We start from the raw sequence: 18,143 nt of genomic DNA on the forward strand, positions 1-18,143 counted from the left end.
TCATTTACTTTCTTAATTTCTCCTTGAAATCTCTTCTCAATAGTTCTTTTCCATTGTAATTCTCATTTTTATTTCTTCCAGGCTTTTCCCAATTTCTGTCATTATGCTTCTGAAATGAAATCATTATGCTTCTGTGTCTTTTGACCTGTTCCAATATTATTCCATCTAATGTTGTTTTGATTCTTCTTCCTGGCCACGTTGAAATTAACATTACCTTGGTTTTATTGCTGTTAATCTTTATATTTTACTCCTTTATTGTGCAGTTCAAGATGTCCAAGGAGCTCTGTAATTCTTCATTATTAGTCATCAATATCTAGTCATCTGCAAATCTTATTGTCTTTATCTTCTCCCCTCGTACTTTTACACCTCCTTTCTGTTCTTCTTTGAACTCTTTCATAAGTGCTTCTGCATACAAATCAAACAATATGGAGGGAATGGAACACCCTTGCCTTACACTCCTACCGATGGGACATCATGGAATATTTTCAAGAAAATAGAATGGGGAAGCATTCCAAAAAATTCTTGATTCGACTAATAATATGGCTACTATCATTGGTATTGCTGCTTAGTTTCCAGAAAAAAACACTGTAAGGAAAAGATTGAAAAGATGTCATTTCGATTATGAAAGTAGAGAGGAACCTATTCAGGAACTGCAACAAAATTTCAAAATTAATTTTTTTTCTTTCAAATTATGGACACAACAATTTTCTGGTTAACTGAAAGGTTTACAAATATGAAAGAACGTAGAAATATTTAAAATATTTTATATTTCTGAATTTTAAAAAAAAAATGGTAATATAACGATTTTTTAAAAATCTTTGCGAAGATTTACGTAATAAATTAAGTGACATTGTTCATAACAAGTCTTGTATTGATGGTTTAGCATTATTTGAAGAAGTTAGAGTACTTCAAATTTAGTGACAAATGGGCCTGGAGTACTGGGGTCCATAGTTTAACAAATAGATATTTATTTAAAGTATACCCAGTATAAAATAAAATAAAATAAAATATTTCAGTAGCTTTCGGAACTCGTGTCCCTTTATCAACTGACAAATTTGAATACATTACAAGCAAAGTGTGGCACGTTACTCATTCGTCATTGTTGTAGCACGGACGTGTGCTGCCTTGCGCCAGTGATCATCCATCAATAAAACGGTTGTCTCCAGGATTGGATGTATACGCATGCCTTTCTGGCGATTTAATGCCTTAGGGTTGTTCATTATGTTTAGTGACTCTAGCCATAGGCGGTGGCGAAACCGCCTATGGCTAGAGTCACTAAACATAATGAACAACCCTAAGGCATTAAATCGCCAGAAAGGCATGCGTATACATCCAATCCTGGAGACAACCGTTTTATTGATGGATGATCACTGGCGCAAGGCAGCACACGTCCGTGCTACAACAATGACGAATGAGTAACGTGCCACACTTTGCTTGTAATGTATTCAAATTTGTCAGTTGATAAAGGGACACGAGTTCCGAAAGCTACTGAAATATTTTATTTTATTTTATTTTATACTGGGTATACTTTAAATAAATATCTATTTACTTCAAATTTATATTAAAGACAATATTACTTCATTTGAAGTGTTAAAATATATTTTTAAAAACAATTTTACAGATACTTTTTTCGAATGTAGCAGTTGGATTAAAAATTTATGCAAATGAGGGCAACAAAGGGGTTCTCTCACCAAGAAAGGCTTAAGTTCTGTAAATTGAAGCTTCTGGAGACAATGCTCCTGCAAGGTAATCTGATTGAGGCCTTGATTGGGTTGAGCAGGCTCAATGTTCAGACAATCTTGTAATAACTGAGAGTGATGTGGAGGAGATATTGTGGAAGATAAACATAAGAAAGGCACCTGGGTGGAGGGAATTTATCCAGTTATATTAAAGGAGGTAGCAAAGGAAGTAAGCAATCCCTTAGCCATAATTATGAGAGCTTCCTTGGACTCAGGGGAGGTACCCATGGACTGGAGATGTCCAAATATGACCCCAATCCACAAAGGAGAATCAACAGGAGTAATGGAGGTACTGGTTAAAGAAGCATTGCAGGATCATCTAGACAAGACTTCAGTTATAGCTCAGACACAGCATGGATTTGTTAAGGGGAAGTCTTGTCTGATCAATTTGACTGGATACTATGATGTAGTCACAAAGGAACTGGATGCAAAGAATAATTTTGATATCATATATTTGGATCTTAGAAAGGCTTTTGATATTGTTGCACATGGAAGACTGCTGCAGAAATTGGAGCAGTGTGGCATTGGAGGCAAATTGCTGTTATGGATAACGGGATGGTTGAGTGGGAGAAGACAGAGTGGTAATCAATGGACACTGCTCTTTGTGGACTAATGTTATTAGTGGAGTCCCTCAGGATTCAGTGTTGGGTTCATTATTGTTTTCTGTATTTATAAATAATATTGATGATGGTATATCAAGCTTAATGTCCAAGTTTGCAGACGATACAAAGGTTGGCAGGGTTGTTAAGGACACTACTGACGCTATGCTGATGCAACAGGGCAAATGAAGTTTAACATTGACAAATGTAAAGTACTACATATGGGAAACAGCAACCCCAGGGCAACGTATCAACTCTGTGGTACTACACTGACAGTGGTAGAGAATGAAAAGGACCTGGGGGTAATTGTGCAGGCAGATATGAAGTTCTCTGAGCAGTGCAGACGAGCTGCAAGAGTAGTTGATGGTGTCTTGTCAATGATATACAGGAATTTTTCTAGCAGGGATAAGGAGGTGATTATTCCCTTGTATAAGGCAATGGTCAGGCCACACTTTGAGTACTGTATACAGGTCTGGAGGCCTCATTTCAAGAAGGATGTAGAGCTGCTGGAACAAGAAAAACAAAAGACAACCACCCAACGAAAACAGCTCGAGGGGCTGAGCAAATATAAATAATGGATAAAATTATTCATTGGAACTGTTGAGGATTACGTACCAATTTTGACGACATACAGTATCTGATCACCCAGTTGCACCGATTAAACAACGTGATACCCTGAATATCAGGAACTATTCAATGTACAGAAGAGACCGAATAACTCAAGGTATAACACATGGAGGAGTTGCTGTATTAGTAAATGACAGAATACCAACACAACCGGTACGTATAAATAGCCCATTAGAGGCATTAGCAATTTGTACAATAGCAAGGTCCCTATTAACCCTATGTTCATTATACATTCCACCAGGAGAAGATGTCTCATATGCATTACTACAACAACTACCTCCCCCAATCTGTCTGATGGGAGATATGAATGGAATTTGAGAAATGATAACCCTTTGTGGGGATGCTCTGACTACAACAGAAGAGGATGCATCATTGAATAACTGCTAGCTAATCACAACCTCCTACTTCTTAACAGGGGTAACCATGCTTACTTTCACTTTCCAACTCGGACCACCACAGCTATAGATCTTACCATATGTACGCCTACACTTTACACAGCATTTAATTGGGAAGTTTTGGAAGATCCTCTTGGGAGTGATCATTATCCAGTAATTTCCACACTGTAAAATATTAAAAGCTATTTGGGAAGCATTCAGGAGGAAAGCAGTTTACAACACGAATATCATTGAGCAGGAAACAGTAGTTGTTGCACTAGCACATGTTACAAAAACCATACAAAACGCAGACAAGCTAACAATCCCGAAGACTTCACGTTTCCCAAACCATCCAAAAACATGATGGAACAGTGACTGCACTGAAACAAGAAAACAACAAAATAGGTCGTGGAACGTTTCACAGATACCCCACTACAGACAGTCTGATTCAGTATAAAAGAATGTGAGCCGTAGTACGATTCACTAGGAAGCAGAGTCGAAGAGCAACATGGATCAAATTCACATCTACAATAAACAAAACAACAAATGCACATATAGTCTGGAATAAAATAAGAAAAATGACAGGTGAATATAGAAATAGGCCATCACCAATACTGGTCTGCGATGGAATTAGTTTGACTGAACCTATCGTTATTGCAAACACATTAAGTGATACCTTTGCAAAAGTATCAGCGAAAGCTTCATACCATCCAGAATTTATGATCCAAAAAGAAAAAGCAGAAAAGCATAAGATCAAATTTAAATCAAAAGGTAATGAGCCCTACGATCCACCATTCACAATAAATGAACTGCACGAAGTTTTGTTCACAGCCGGGCCAAGTGCAGTAGGCCCAGACGACATACATTACGACATGATCAAGCACCTTAACAAGACTGAATTAGAAAATTTATTGAAATTGTATAACAGAATATTCCAAGAAAATGTATTCCCAAACACATGGCACCAATAGTACTAGCTTTCCCTAAACCTGACAAATCCATGCAACTATCGATCAATAGCCCTCACCAGCTGTTTAGGAAAATTACTAGAAAAAATGATAAATAAGTGATTGATATGGTAGTTAGAGGAAAATAACATCTACACAACATGCAATATGGTTTCGGACATCATAGGTCAACTCTAGACCACTTAGTCAGGATAGAAACCAACAGCAGAAATGCATTTATCAGATCATAACATACGGTTACAGTGTTTTTTGACATTGAAAAAGCTTACTATACTATTTGGAGATAGGGGATCCTGCAAGATATATATACCATGCTGGACTCAGAGGCAATCTCCCTATGTTTATCCAGAACTTCCTTATGAACAGAACCTTCCAAGTCAAAATACAAACTTCTTTCTTCAAAATCTACCAACAAGTAGGCATTCCACAGGGCTGAGTCTTGAGCGCCACTTTGTTTGCCCTAAAGATTAATTCGATCACAAATCAACTCCCTCCTTCGGTTTCACGTGCACTTTATGTTTATGACTTTAGTATCTCTAATCAGGCACAGAACATGAGAACTATTGTGCGCAATCAACAATATAAGTGGGCACTAGATAACGGTTTCAGACTGTCAACACAAAAAACAATATGTGTACATTTTTGGCGGAAACAAAATCTCCATCCTGACCCTGAACTGAAATTAGAAGGCAAGAATATACCAATGCAGCTGAAGGCAAAATTTCTTCGACTAATCTTAGATAAGAAACTCGCATTCGTGGTGCATATCCAGGAGCTACGTAAAAGCTGCACAAAACATCTGAACATACTTAAAATCCTTTCATCAACAGCATGGGGAGAAGACAGATATTCCTTACTAAACCTATACAAAGCACTAATTAGATCAAAGTTGTACTATGGAGCTCCCAGTGTACGATTCAGGGAAAACAACTCTGAAATGGCTGGACCCAGTTCATCACACTGCACTGCATATAGCTACTGGCACCTATTGTACCTCTCCCATATATAGTCTCTATGCTGAAGCCAACGAACCACCTTTAACTCTTAGGCGACAACAACTTGCATTGAATTATACATTAAAATAAAATCTATGCATGGACACCCTACTTGGGAGACCCTCTTTGATCCACATTGCAGAAACATATACCAGAATCGCCAACAAGCAAATCGACCCCTGGGAATTAGAATGCAAGACTTTTTAGCAGTGCATAACCTTAATATAGACAGAGTGGCACACCTGCCACTTCACGCTCCTCCACTATGGGATTCGCATATCCCAATATCAGACTTCACCTTTGAGAAATGAATACCTGATTCCGATACCTCAACAATCTTCCAACAGTTACATGCAGCACACAGAATTCAATTTCCTGACTATATTCCAATATACACAGATGGTTTGAAAACAGACACTTTAGTGGGAGCAGCAGCTGTTATTCCCAGATATCAATTTATTGCAACAGCTACCAAAAGAGTGCAGTGTATACACAGCAGAATTATATGCAATAAAAATAGCCTTAACTCATGTACAAGATAAGCATTACAAGAAGCGTAATATATATACAGATTCCTTGAGTTCCTTACAAGCCACGCAAAAAAAAAAAAAAAAACCATAGGTACACCCAAACACCCAATCATTTGGCACATACGGTAAATACTAACAGACTTCGCCAGAAATGAACAGGATACACTTTTCTGCTGGATCCCAGGACATAAGGGATTGCTGGAAATGAAGCAGCAGACAATTCAGCAAAAGAAGCCATACTACAGATTGGAGAAGATATATCAGTGCCATATATCGATTACAAGCCTGCAATATGGCATACTTGCTAGTTGCAATGGTAAGAAACTTGGAATCAGCAAACTGCAAACAAATTATACCAAATAAAGCTGAATATTGAAAACTGTATTTCTGGCACACGAAGTTTGAGAAAAGAAGAAACAGCACTGGCTAGGCTAAGAATCGGACATACCCATATTATGCACTTATTTTTGTTGTGAGCAGAAGAATCACCACGATGCCAGACTTGTGACACTATCCAATCAGTCCAACACATATTAATAGACTGTCCTACCTATGCAAATAAACGCAAACAAGCCTTAAAAGATATTTATAGGACACATGACACTATTACCCTAACAGACTTCTTGAAAAATAGAGATGACTTCATAGATGTTTAACTTCCTTAAAGCTATTAATTTTTACCACCTCCTCTAAGGAAGTGATCATAAGCAACAGACTAACAACAATGTAGTATGAATCAGGTTAAAAGGAACAGTTTAAATCCAAAGTAAACACCTCTGAAACACATCACGCCATATGAACTGGCGCATTATGACCCGCGTAGTCCATGCGCCACTAAACTTCAATACAAACAAACAAACAGGAGCCTCTGATGCTGTCATGTGCATCACAGAAAATATTGTCCAAGCAGCTGTGAATGCCATTCCAAAAATATCTACCTGGTTTTCCACCTTTTCTGAAACCATGGTGGAATTCAGAATGCACAGCAGCAAAAAAAAAAAAAAAAAAGGCTGAAAACAGCTTGGGGGATATTCTGCCATGGCCAATCTAATAGTTTTAAACGTGCAAAATCCAAAGCATGCGACATTTGCAATCAGAGTCAAAAGGAACCATGGATCTGTTTTATGTCATCTTTTACTCAAGTCACCAGCATTAAGGTGGTTTGGGATAAAATCCAGAAAATGAAGGAAAAATATACATCTCACTCTTCATCAATCCTACAATATAATGGATGCACTATTGCAGAGCCAATTGAAATAGGCTTAGGGAAACATTTTCAAATACCTGCCTTTTTTCCAGATTCCTGGTCTCGAAACATAAAAGTGAAAAACAGGCACTTAATATCATATCAACGGGCCTTGATCCCAACAACAGGCCATTCACTATACGTGAACTAAAAAAAAAAAGCTTTCACCCTTTCTAAGGCAAGTGGTGTTAGACCAGACAGCATCCCTTATGAAATGATTAAACACCTTTCACCAAAATCTATGGATCACCTCCTCCTATATAACAGAATCTTTATTGAAGAGCAGATGCCTGGCATATGGCAACTGTTCTTGCCTTTGCAAAGCCAGAAAACAATCCTGAAATCCATACTAATTCCATACAGACAGCTAGTCAGAGCAATGTCCTATTGGTCTGACTAGCTGTCTGTGCAAAATCCTTTAAAGAATCGTTAATTTTTTTTTTACTATGATATTTGCAATCAAATGATTTTCTCTCCAGCATCTAGTACAGTTTCCACGGGAACTGCATTAGATGCTGGAGAGGTCTTCCAGTCTAATAAGATGGTCCAGATTGGACCCATCTTATTATACTGGAAACATCTATCTGGGGGTTCTTTCCTAAAACCTGAACATCTTGTGTTTATTCTTTGATGCGGAGAAAGTTTATGGTACCACTTGGATATTTGGCATCTCTTAAAAGATTTGCGTAGCTTCCATCTTATAGGGCATCTCCCTATTTTTATTAAAAACTTTTTAGCTGGCTGGTCTTTTCAAGTTTGTGTGGGATCCTTACCCTCTCGTACCATTTGCCAAGAGGAGGGATTACTGCAATGATCAGTGTTGAGTGTTGCTCTTTTCGCCATCAAAGTAAATTCCATCACAGAAAACTTCCTCTAAAGAGCACCCTCTGCGTTCATAACTTATCATTTCTCTCAGTTATGCAACATGAGAGTTATTGAAAGACAACTGTAATAAGACATTGATCTCCTTAATTCCTGTGCGCTTGCTAATGGATTGAGGTTCTTGCTGCAGAAGCCTGTTTGCATACACTTTTGTGTTAGCATAATCTTCTTCTTGAGCCTGAATTAATGCTGAACAAAATCCAGTCATGTCAGACACAGAATCATTGGAACTCGTATTTAATAAAAAGTTTATCCTTCTGGAACATATCCGTCAACTCCGTACAAAGTTCACATGACAAATAAATATATTGTTTGTTTTCTCTCTCCTCTACTTATTAGGGTACAGACAGAAATATCTTACTATGCATCTCTTGTGCACTTTTACAATTCAAACTAGATTACAGGCCCAGAGTTCATGCTTCAGCCATAGACAGTGTACTTCGATGGTGGACCCTGTCATTCATCAGTGTATCCGTATAGCTACTGGTACATTTCGAACTTCTTCTGTCCAGAGCTAATACATTGAGGCAAATGAACTTCCTCTGTTGCATTGATGTAAGCAGTAAGTATTCTAAAGTGCATTTTAAAACTGGAATCCCTGCCAAACCATCCTTCATAGACATTTGTTTTTTAGCTGTGTTGGGAATATTTGTATGATGCTCGTCAGACTGCCTATCTCCATTTTAGTATTTGCATTCTAAGAGCTACTCAGAGTTTAACATCACAGTAGACAAGGTTGCCCAAAGCAAATCCTTCCACCCTGGCATGCTCATATTCCATCATGTGACTTTCCTACCAGCAACTCCCACTAATAATCATAACCTCTCAGTCCCTTATACAGACTACAAGCAAATAATACACAAAAAGATATACTCCCAATGGCAAGATATATGGCATAGACAAACAACAAATTATGTCAGATATAGCCTGTAATTGAAACATGGCAATCTATTCTGTGCAGGAATCATAGCGAGGAAGTTGTTCTTGCTCGATTCAGCGTGGGACTTGGTCATCTTATACACTCGTTTCTGCTGAGGGCAGATGACCTTCCTATATGCGAGTCTTGTCACACCATTTTTATCTATAAATCATATTTTAATTGATTGCGTTAATTTTACATATGCTCATAATGTTTTACTCATCTGACTAGGCCTTATGCACTCAGATTTTATCAGTTGGTGACCACATGCCAGATGTTTTCAAATATCTACAAATTATTAATTAATTATTACCAATATTTATAATTTTATGCATATATTTTTAGTCTGAGTATACCACAATTTATTCTATTTTGCATTTGTGAATCTCCTTTATCTCTTTTATGGAATGGCTGTGCTGCACTGTAGCCTCAGTTGCTCTTGTGCAAGAAAAACAGAAACTAAATCAAACCTATACCTCTTAGCTTCTGCACTCTTCTCTACTAATTATAATAACAACAGTTTGTGTACAGTTTACGAACAGTTTGCATATAATGTACTTATGTTACTTATACTTCTGGTATTGGTACATATTAGTTTAACCCAATTTGTTTGGCACAGTTTGTCACCTCTCTAATATGACTAATGGTAACTTTAATATTTTCCTAATATAAGTTTGCTGCTTATATTTTTAGAGTAGGTTTTTAAATATTTTTCTTATATTTATAAGTTTGAGTAAATTTGAAAAGCTTGTCTAGTTAAACTGAGTCCACTTGCAGGTAGTTCTGCCTAATAACAAGTAGTAACAAGTAGGCTGGGTAAGCATGTATATATAATAGCATTTTTTATTTTCTGCAATATGATTTTCTCTTGCTTTTTATTAGTTATAATATTCATTTTTATTTTACTTGTGTATTCTTTGTTCTTGAGTTTGTTTGCAGCATTAAAGCTAATGTGTGTAATCAGTTTTATTCATTTATTTTTCTGTTTATTTATTTATGCATGATTTTGAATTCTGTTTTAGTTTGATTATTTTGTTTGCTGTACATTTATGCGTTTTAATTCTCTAGCCACCTGAAAAAACTGGTGATGAAAACATCTTCCCTTGGAAGCACCGGGAAGTACTTACTTTCCAGATACCACTTAATGACACAGGATCAGCTGGCCTAGGAGTTAGTGTAAAAGGTAAAACTGCAACTGGACCTAATGGGCCTACTGATCTTGGTATTTTTGTCAAGTCAGTCATTCATGGAGGAGCAGCTTCAAAGGTATGAAGTTTGTATGATTGCATTTCAGTAAGTCCAGAGGATTATTACATGGATACCTTATGTACACATCTTTTACTGAATTTTAGCCTTATAAAGATTTTTTATGCATTAATAGTTCTGGATATGCAGTTGTAAATCAGTTCTGCTTTTGACCAATATTAGCTTCAGCAAGTTATGCAGTTGTGTGTGTTGAAATATAATTACATAATCAGTTCTTTTCTCATAATTTTTGCAAATTGATGAAAATCACTCATATTTATTTTTTAAATGCACTTGGAGTGTCTTACTTTGAATAATTTCTGTTTTATATGATTATGGTTTAGTGCTGTAAATGTTAAGTGCCACATCCTATATGCTTAGTGATCCTTATCAGGAAGATTAAACAAATTTCTTCCCCTTAATATTATAATTTGTGTTCATGATATCCAAATCCTTTAAGAAGTTCATACTCAATTTAAAAAAGAGAGAGAGAGAGAGAGAGAGAGAGAGAGAGAGAGGGGCTTAGAGGAACATGAGTTATTAGCACTTTAACTACCCTGATAGCTGCATGTCATCCTTTGCAGTTTGAAACCTGCCTGTGAGTTCAGACACTGTTTATTAGTTCAAGCTTTGAAAGAAGGCACAGTTACCATTCTTAATTGTATCATACAGATATTTGAAGTAGGCAGCCTGGGGAACATAAATGATTTTACTCTGCAGTTATGTGAAACAATCTAATAAATAATTAAGGGTAGTCTATTGAACACTCCTTTTTGCTTGCTTCGTTATATTCTAATGGAGAAATATATGAAAGTTCTGAGAAATGCAGTAATGTAAATACAATAAAGCATAACATTCCGAATTGATAACAAAAGAACTGAAAAGGGAGAATTTTTAAAATGTATAGCCATCTTCATACTCTCAACTAAATACCATATTATTGTTGTATTTGTATAAGCTTTTACATTGAAAAAATATTTAAAATAATAACATAGGCTAGTCAAAGTTCTTTGTAAAAAACTTTGTCCACATATTACCTCTTTTGGTTTATATTGATTTGCACTGTGAGACCTGGCATATGGCTCTTTGGTAGTTGTATCATGTGGATGTTTCAAATAGTTGGCCTGGGCAGTTCTATCTCTCGCTTGTGTTATTGTTTTTGTTTCAAGTAAGCACAATTACTATCTGTGTGATAATCTTCTGAAATCTGCCCCAGATTTCAGTCCCGAATATTGTTCCCATATCTAGGGTTGTGCCTTTGAACTCTTTGAACTCTGAATCTTTCTTAACCTCCTATATTCTATTCAAAAGAGGAGGATTTTGGGGTTAATTAATGACCTTTCTCTTAAAACCCCCTCCATTCTCTGTCACATAGATATTCAGTTTCCGGCATGATTTTTCCTTAACTGTTTCCATGGGCACTGTTCTGCTGATTTGTCATCTATAATTCCACCTCTCACTAAAAGAAGTTCTTATAGAACTAACTTTTTCTTCTTTCTTCAAACTTTTCTGCAGTACTAAGATGGTTATGATACCTGTTGTGTTTTGAAAAGTTTAAAGAAATGAGGGTTATGTTATAAATGCAGTAGTGGCAACATTTGCATCACCGTGGAATACTGTGTAATCTATATGTTGTTGCTGAAGATATGGCCTAAGTTGAATTTCTTGAATTACTAAAAGAAATTTTTAGTAATTCAAGAAATTCACAGTAATACATAGCATCTTTTTTTCAGTTATGCTTCCCAAGTTAGCTAATTTCATTTGATATAAACTATATAGTGTCTAGAGGACAAGTACCCTAAGGCTCAGAAAGGAAAGCCATGCTTTGTGGTTCTTCGTTTTTTTTGTTTTTTTTTCCTTTTAACTCTAACCCCACTAACACTAAACTCAGCAGCTTGGTCACAAGTTGGCACTGCTCTTGCCTCCACTTTTGCAGAGCTGGAAAGCTGTTGAGTAAAACAACCTCCAGGGCTGAAAAGAGAAAACCATAAGTAATAGTAACTGTGATTTTTCTGGGCCATAAATCGCCCAAACTAATTATAGATGAAGATGCCAGTGCAGTTCAGAGATTTAGAATTGAAACAAAAATATATAAAGCTCCAACATACTTAATCATGCATTCTACTAATGATCAACATGAAGGGGGAAAACTATAACGATTCATAACAGAAAAGGCTTTAAAGTGGAATACCCATGGAATACCCAAATCAAGGATTAAGTCAAAAGACATATTTATATAAATTGCACACATGAAGTAGTTTGAAAGGACATTAAAAAATAATTAACTTTGGAGCAGGCTCCCAGTTATAACCCCATACAACTCCACATAATTTTGATTACTATGACTTCTTGGTCCAAAGACCAAGAAGTCAGAGGAATCAAAAGGATCATCATTAAGAAAGATGGAAACACTGTCCTTATACAGTATCTTCTACTGAACAGAACATCCTACATCTGTTCCCCATCAACATGGGCACCTGTATGTAGTTAGATGACCTCCACACCACATACAGGTTATGCTGCTTGTTCTACAGATTAACAACACTAGTTCCAATGCACTCATCATAGGAATCCAGCATGGTTATGCACTGCAACCAGTGGCAACTTGGAAAGAGGAATTCCAGTGGTTGACGGGGCCGCAGCTTCAACACACCACTTTGACCTCTGCATCGACAAGATGGCTGCTCCAGGATCATTCAGCTAGTGGATTTGCCCGCAAGGGGTCAATGTTATGCCATACTCTCATTGTCTGAGAGACAGGATTCAGGCTGGTAGAGGTGCAGGTATGTTGTCTGGGTAGCCTAGTGTCCCCTTGGGCTCTATTTGACTGAGCAGCCTGGGATGGCTGGCTAGTGGATTTACCCACAAAGATCAGTTATGTCAATGCCATGTCCTCTAATTCTCATGATCTGTGAGACAGAATTCAAGCTGGTGTAGGCTGGTAGAGATACAGGTACGTTGTGAGTGGCCTGGTATCTCACTTTCCCAGTGTATTTATTGCTTGTTGGATATTGGGGGTCCCTTTGAGCTCCATGGTGAGTGGGGAGCCTAGGTACTGAAACAAATTCCATCAATCCCAATAATCTAAATCTTTCTTCTGGGACCCCCATCATGGTCCCTACCAGAGAATATTTACTGAAAGGTACATACAAGCTCCATAGCGGTTGACAAGAAGCCCTGAATAGGAGACACATTCCTGATAATGCACTCTACTCTGGAGATCCCTATAGGGATAATGCCATCCCTCTTTATCCAGAAGTATTTGAAAGTCTTGGCAGGATTCCCAAATTCTGTGAAAATTCTGCATTCTATGCAATTTCAAATCACCTGTATGTTGGGGAATGTAAATCAAACAGCCCATATGACACTCATCTCATCCAGTGGTGTGATCTCTGAATGGGATGTTCTTGAGGTATCTGAAGATATCTGCTTGAGTTAAAATCACAGGGAGGGAAAGCTACTAAACAGATATTTATGCATAGAAATGGGAACCTAGTCCCTACAAGAAATGTGGTGCATGTATGTATTCAACTCACCATCGTCTCCAAATTCTACTACAGCTGGAGACTTGCACTACTCAGTATGGCCATATGGACACAATACTGCCTGTATTGCAAAGGACCACAAAATTAAAATTGCAGTATGACCATTCCTCAAAACCTTCATGTATTAACTGCCAAGAAAAATACCCTGCATACTCTCGAGCATGCCAAAGGTGGAAGGAAGAGAAGGAAATACAGACTTAAGGCAGAGTACATATTCCAGGAGGCAAGAAAAGTGGTGAAATTTCTAAATACCACTAAACCATGGTACATCTCCCTGATAACTTCTGAATGCACAATAGTTTATTGGTATTTAAAGGATAGTGGCCACAAAAACCTACACAAAAGGACCAAGCATATGCTACTCCTTTATCTGTACCTGCTAATGCTCTATCAGTAATAGTGTTAGAGAAAAGGCTAAAAAAAACATGTAATACTGCCTGTAACTCAAAAAAATGTGGATGTCGAGGTGAAGAATGTACTAGACAATTCAGTCTTGGGACTCTTTGCTAAGGTAAAAATGAACACAGGACAGCACCTATACTTCCCCAAAAAAGATAAATCAAAGTCTGAAAAAACTAAGCTCTAAGCAGAGGCTGTCCAATGGATCTGCTAAGCTCAAATAGTGAAAGTAAAGAAAGAAACTACAAAAACCTATTTGTAATCCTATTGGCCAACTGCTTTCCATTAAGTGCCAGCTGATTGATATGAATCATTACATCAATCAATCACATAAACCTACGATGTTATAGTCTGTTATGTCCACGTACTGATCAGTTTGTGTGTTACCTGCACGTGCCACCTGTGAACTGTGTATATTACTGAAATGAACACATTTGCAGTTGGGGCTTTTCTTCAATCAGCCATCTGATCATTCCTGCTCTGCAGTTAGTTACGTTGGGCACTGAACACTGTCGAATATGATATAGAAAATACCTAACTTTTACCATTTTGTTGAGCAGAATTTCAGATATTGGAAATCACTTGATATTTTAGTTGTGTAAGTGAATCCCAGTTCCTGAATTTTTATACAATGACATATAAGGTGGAATTACTACTCCCCCCCTCACAAAATATTAATTTTAACAAGGAAATATGGGAAGAGTACTAGTTCCTCGCTTTTGACCTTGTATGAAATTCCTGAAAAGCAATTCACTTAACACTATCAGTTATGTACGTGAACTGCAGTTCCCAACATTTTTGGTAGCTGGTCACAGTTGCCACTTTTTTGGTAGCTGGTCACAGGTCACATGTGCAGGGTACACATAAACTGATCAGTACATGAGCATAATAGACTATAATATTGTAGATTTAAATGATTGATTAATGTAATGATTCATATCAATCAGCTGGCACTTAATGGAAAGCAGTTTGCCAACGGATGCTCATACCAAGAGAGGCTGAAGTTCTGCAAGTTGCATCATCTGGTGACTAGGCACCTGCGAGGTGATCTGTTTGAGGTGTATAAGGCCTTGAATGGTTTGAGCAGGCTCAATGCTGATGGGATACTTCGACTTGCTCAGATTAAGAACCTGACGGGGCATAGATTCAAATTGAGTTAAGACTGTTGTAGAATAGATTTGTGGAAATTTGCATTTAGCCTGCAGGTAGTTGATTGCTGGAACAGACTTCCATCTGTTGTTGTGGAAGTTGATAGCTTAAATAAATTAATTTAAGGCTGAACTAGACAAACATTTGGAACAAATAGATCAGTGAAATGGGAAGATTTTTTTTTTTTTTTTTTGACTGATGCTGTATAAGCTTGCTTTCTTGCATTATATGCCTCAACTAATGCTAGTACTATTTAACAAATTTTTGAATGGCAATCTCACAAATAGAAACAAAATCATAAAATTTTAGGTATTCTCTTAAGACATTGGTAAAAAGTAGACATATCACTTGTCATGCAAATATGGGTCATTCACAATTTATTAAGATTCAGTAGGTTAAGTTTGTGAAGTGGCCAGCTTTAGATTCATTCTGCATGAATGAGCTGACAGTGTGCTGCTGACTGAACACATAATGAGAAACATTTTCAATAGACAAATGACTGATCATGCACATTCTCTAAAGGAGTTTGCTGTGATTTTCACAGCTGATAGACTCCTATTCTTCTTTGCTCACATTCATTTGTCTTTTCCATCACAGGTAATGGATTGGAATGGTGCCAACTGAACACCTAGAGGGGAACCTTATTGGTGTATATCTTTCCATTTAGTGAGCATAGTAGGAAGCCAATGATAGTCCACAACAGTCTGTTTGCTGAAAACCTCCAAAACAATTGTCCATTCTTTCATACATACAGTGTTTTATGATTTTATTAATATATCTTTTTTTGCAAGTCTATTTATCGTTGCATTGTAAAAAAAAAAAAAAGAAAAAAAGTCAGTAGTGGTAGTACTGGAAAGGGATGGCTGTTTCTTGAATACCTTAATTTTTCTGCCATATTTCTGTTTTGTTTAAAATAAATGTTATTTAGAAAATTGTGCCATTTTATTAGGTTTTTTGTCTGATTTTTATTAGAGATTCTCTAAATTCTTCATAAATTTTCAGTATATGACAATTCAGATAAAGTTTGACTGTTATTTTTAAACTATATAAGTGTTTTCCAGCTTCATAAATAATAAAACAAATACAGTTTGTTTTTTTATTTTTTTAGGATGGAAGGCTTCAAACTAATGATCAACTTGTGAATATAAATGGTATATCTCTTCTTGCCATGACAAACAGTCAAGCCATGGAAACATTAAGGCAAGCAATGACTCAAGGAGATGGACCTGTTCCGAATGCTATCATTCTTACCATTGCTCGAAGAATGCCACCTCCAAAAAAAACTGATTCTAGTGATAATGGTGCAGACCATCAAAGAAGTGACTCACTCCTGAGTGCTAGTGAAGAATCTTGTTCTTCATTTCAAGACACTGTGATTGGAAAGAATCAAACTGCATCTCAAGATAATACAAACTGTGAAAGTGCAGGATTATTATCCCAGAGGTTTAGCAAATCACCAGTGATTGCAAATGGTAATGCAAACAACAATAAGGATGTGAAAATAGATGCTCAACCACCTGGCCGTAATCCAGTCATTGACCGACTTACAGGGCAAACATCAAGTGGTCGGTTTGGTGCTCTTCGAAACGAATCTTATTTGCGTGCAAGTCACGATAATTGGGGTGCTACACACTTGCATAATACAGTATGTACAACGCCTGTAGCAGACACAAAAGCAAACTTAACATACTCTCCTACTGTTCATATGTCATCCAATGAGATGGTAATGATTGAAGATGAGTATGTAGGAAGCTCTACCCAGCATAAATTACGCAGCAGGTCTGGTACCCCTGAGAACAGTTTGTCATCACCTACTAAAAGTATGAGAGATGGTGAAGCTCAGGAAGCTATTAATGTGGAATCTACTTCCATTAAGAAGGAGCATATTGTCAATCAGTAAGTACTAATTTATATAGCCTATTAGTTTTTTAATGTTGCCGTTGTTAGAGGTAACTGAAAATTAATGCTTTCCTGTTGTGGGTAATTGTAAAATTTACACCTGATGTGGGTCGTTGTAAAATTTACACCTGATGTGGGTCGTTGTAAATTTTACAACCATTTTACATTATTTTACATTACATTTAATTTTACATTATGGATCCATCATAAGTGATTATTAAGATTAACAAAAATACAATGAAAAAATTTATTTTAAGTTTTGCCAGTTACTTACATTTGAGGATTAAGTACTTGAAGATTAAATTGCACACACCGGGTATTGCACTACTTCGAATAAATAATGCTCCTCTAGTAGAGGAGAATACTGTTATTTATTCTCAGTGGGTACCACCACCCAGACGGCCGTTTTGAAGCTAGTTGGCTTCATCATCGGTGGGCAGGCAGGTACCCTGATAATGCAAACATGCCATCACAGTTGTGAAGTCATTCCATAATATTAGAGATGTCAAATGGTGTACAGAATGATACAGTATTTGGAGATTAAATGTGGAAGGCATAATATGATATGGGTTTAAATTAACAATATAATATCAGTGTGGATACACCATAGTTTACCCATATATTTAGCTACCTATGTAGTGTAAAGCCATTGTTTAATTTTATCTTATATTGTGGCTGCATATGTAATTAAATTTATGGGTAAACTATGCTATATCTACACTGATCCCTGTCCTGCTCCACATCCCAGGAATGGTAACCAGATGGTGACAGATTCTGCTACCATCTGGGCTAACACCACACCCGAACATTAAACTACAATACGTATGCACCACTATGCTGATCGGCCTTTATCAGTATGATATCTTCACTTAACACACAGTGGAGTTGCCAATTCGGGGCTGCTAATGCAAAAAAAAAATAAAAATATGTAGATTACTGGCAAGTAATAAGAAACTGGTTCGTTCCCCGACGGCAACGTACATATTTAACACATGCAGGCTTCAAATTACCAGTAATTGAACAATGG

The 18,143-nt window shown here is 36.9% G+C and overlaps 1 protein-coding gene across 5 annotated transcripts in view; it reads left to right on the forward strand.

The window, feature by feature from the left end:
- The window catches only part of baz (par-3 family cell polarity regulator), a 760,042-nt gene that overhangs the window by 458,862 nt on the left and 283,037 nt on the right, over positions 1–18,143 (forward strand). For all 5 annotated transcript variants that reach the window (XM_090374871.1, XM_090374873.1, XM_090374874.1 and 2 more), the window contains exons 12-13: positions 9,948–10,145; positions 16,326–17,113. In XM_090374871.1, coding sequence (XP_090230997.1) covers positions 9,948–10,145; positions 16,326–17,113 — 986 coding nt within the window. The remainder of the gene's footprint in view (positions 1–9,947; positions 10,146–16,325; positions 17,114–18,143) is intronic.

This window comes from Mastigoproctus giganteus, chromosome 1 (assembly GCF_048544385.1).
Source record: "Mastigoproctus giganteus isolate SK-2022 chromosome 1, ASM4854438v1, whole genome shotgun sequence".
NCBI lineage: Eukaryota > Metazoa > Arthropoda > Arachnida > Uropygi > Thelyphonidae > Mastigoproctus > Mastigoproctus giganteus.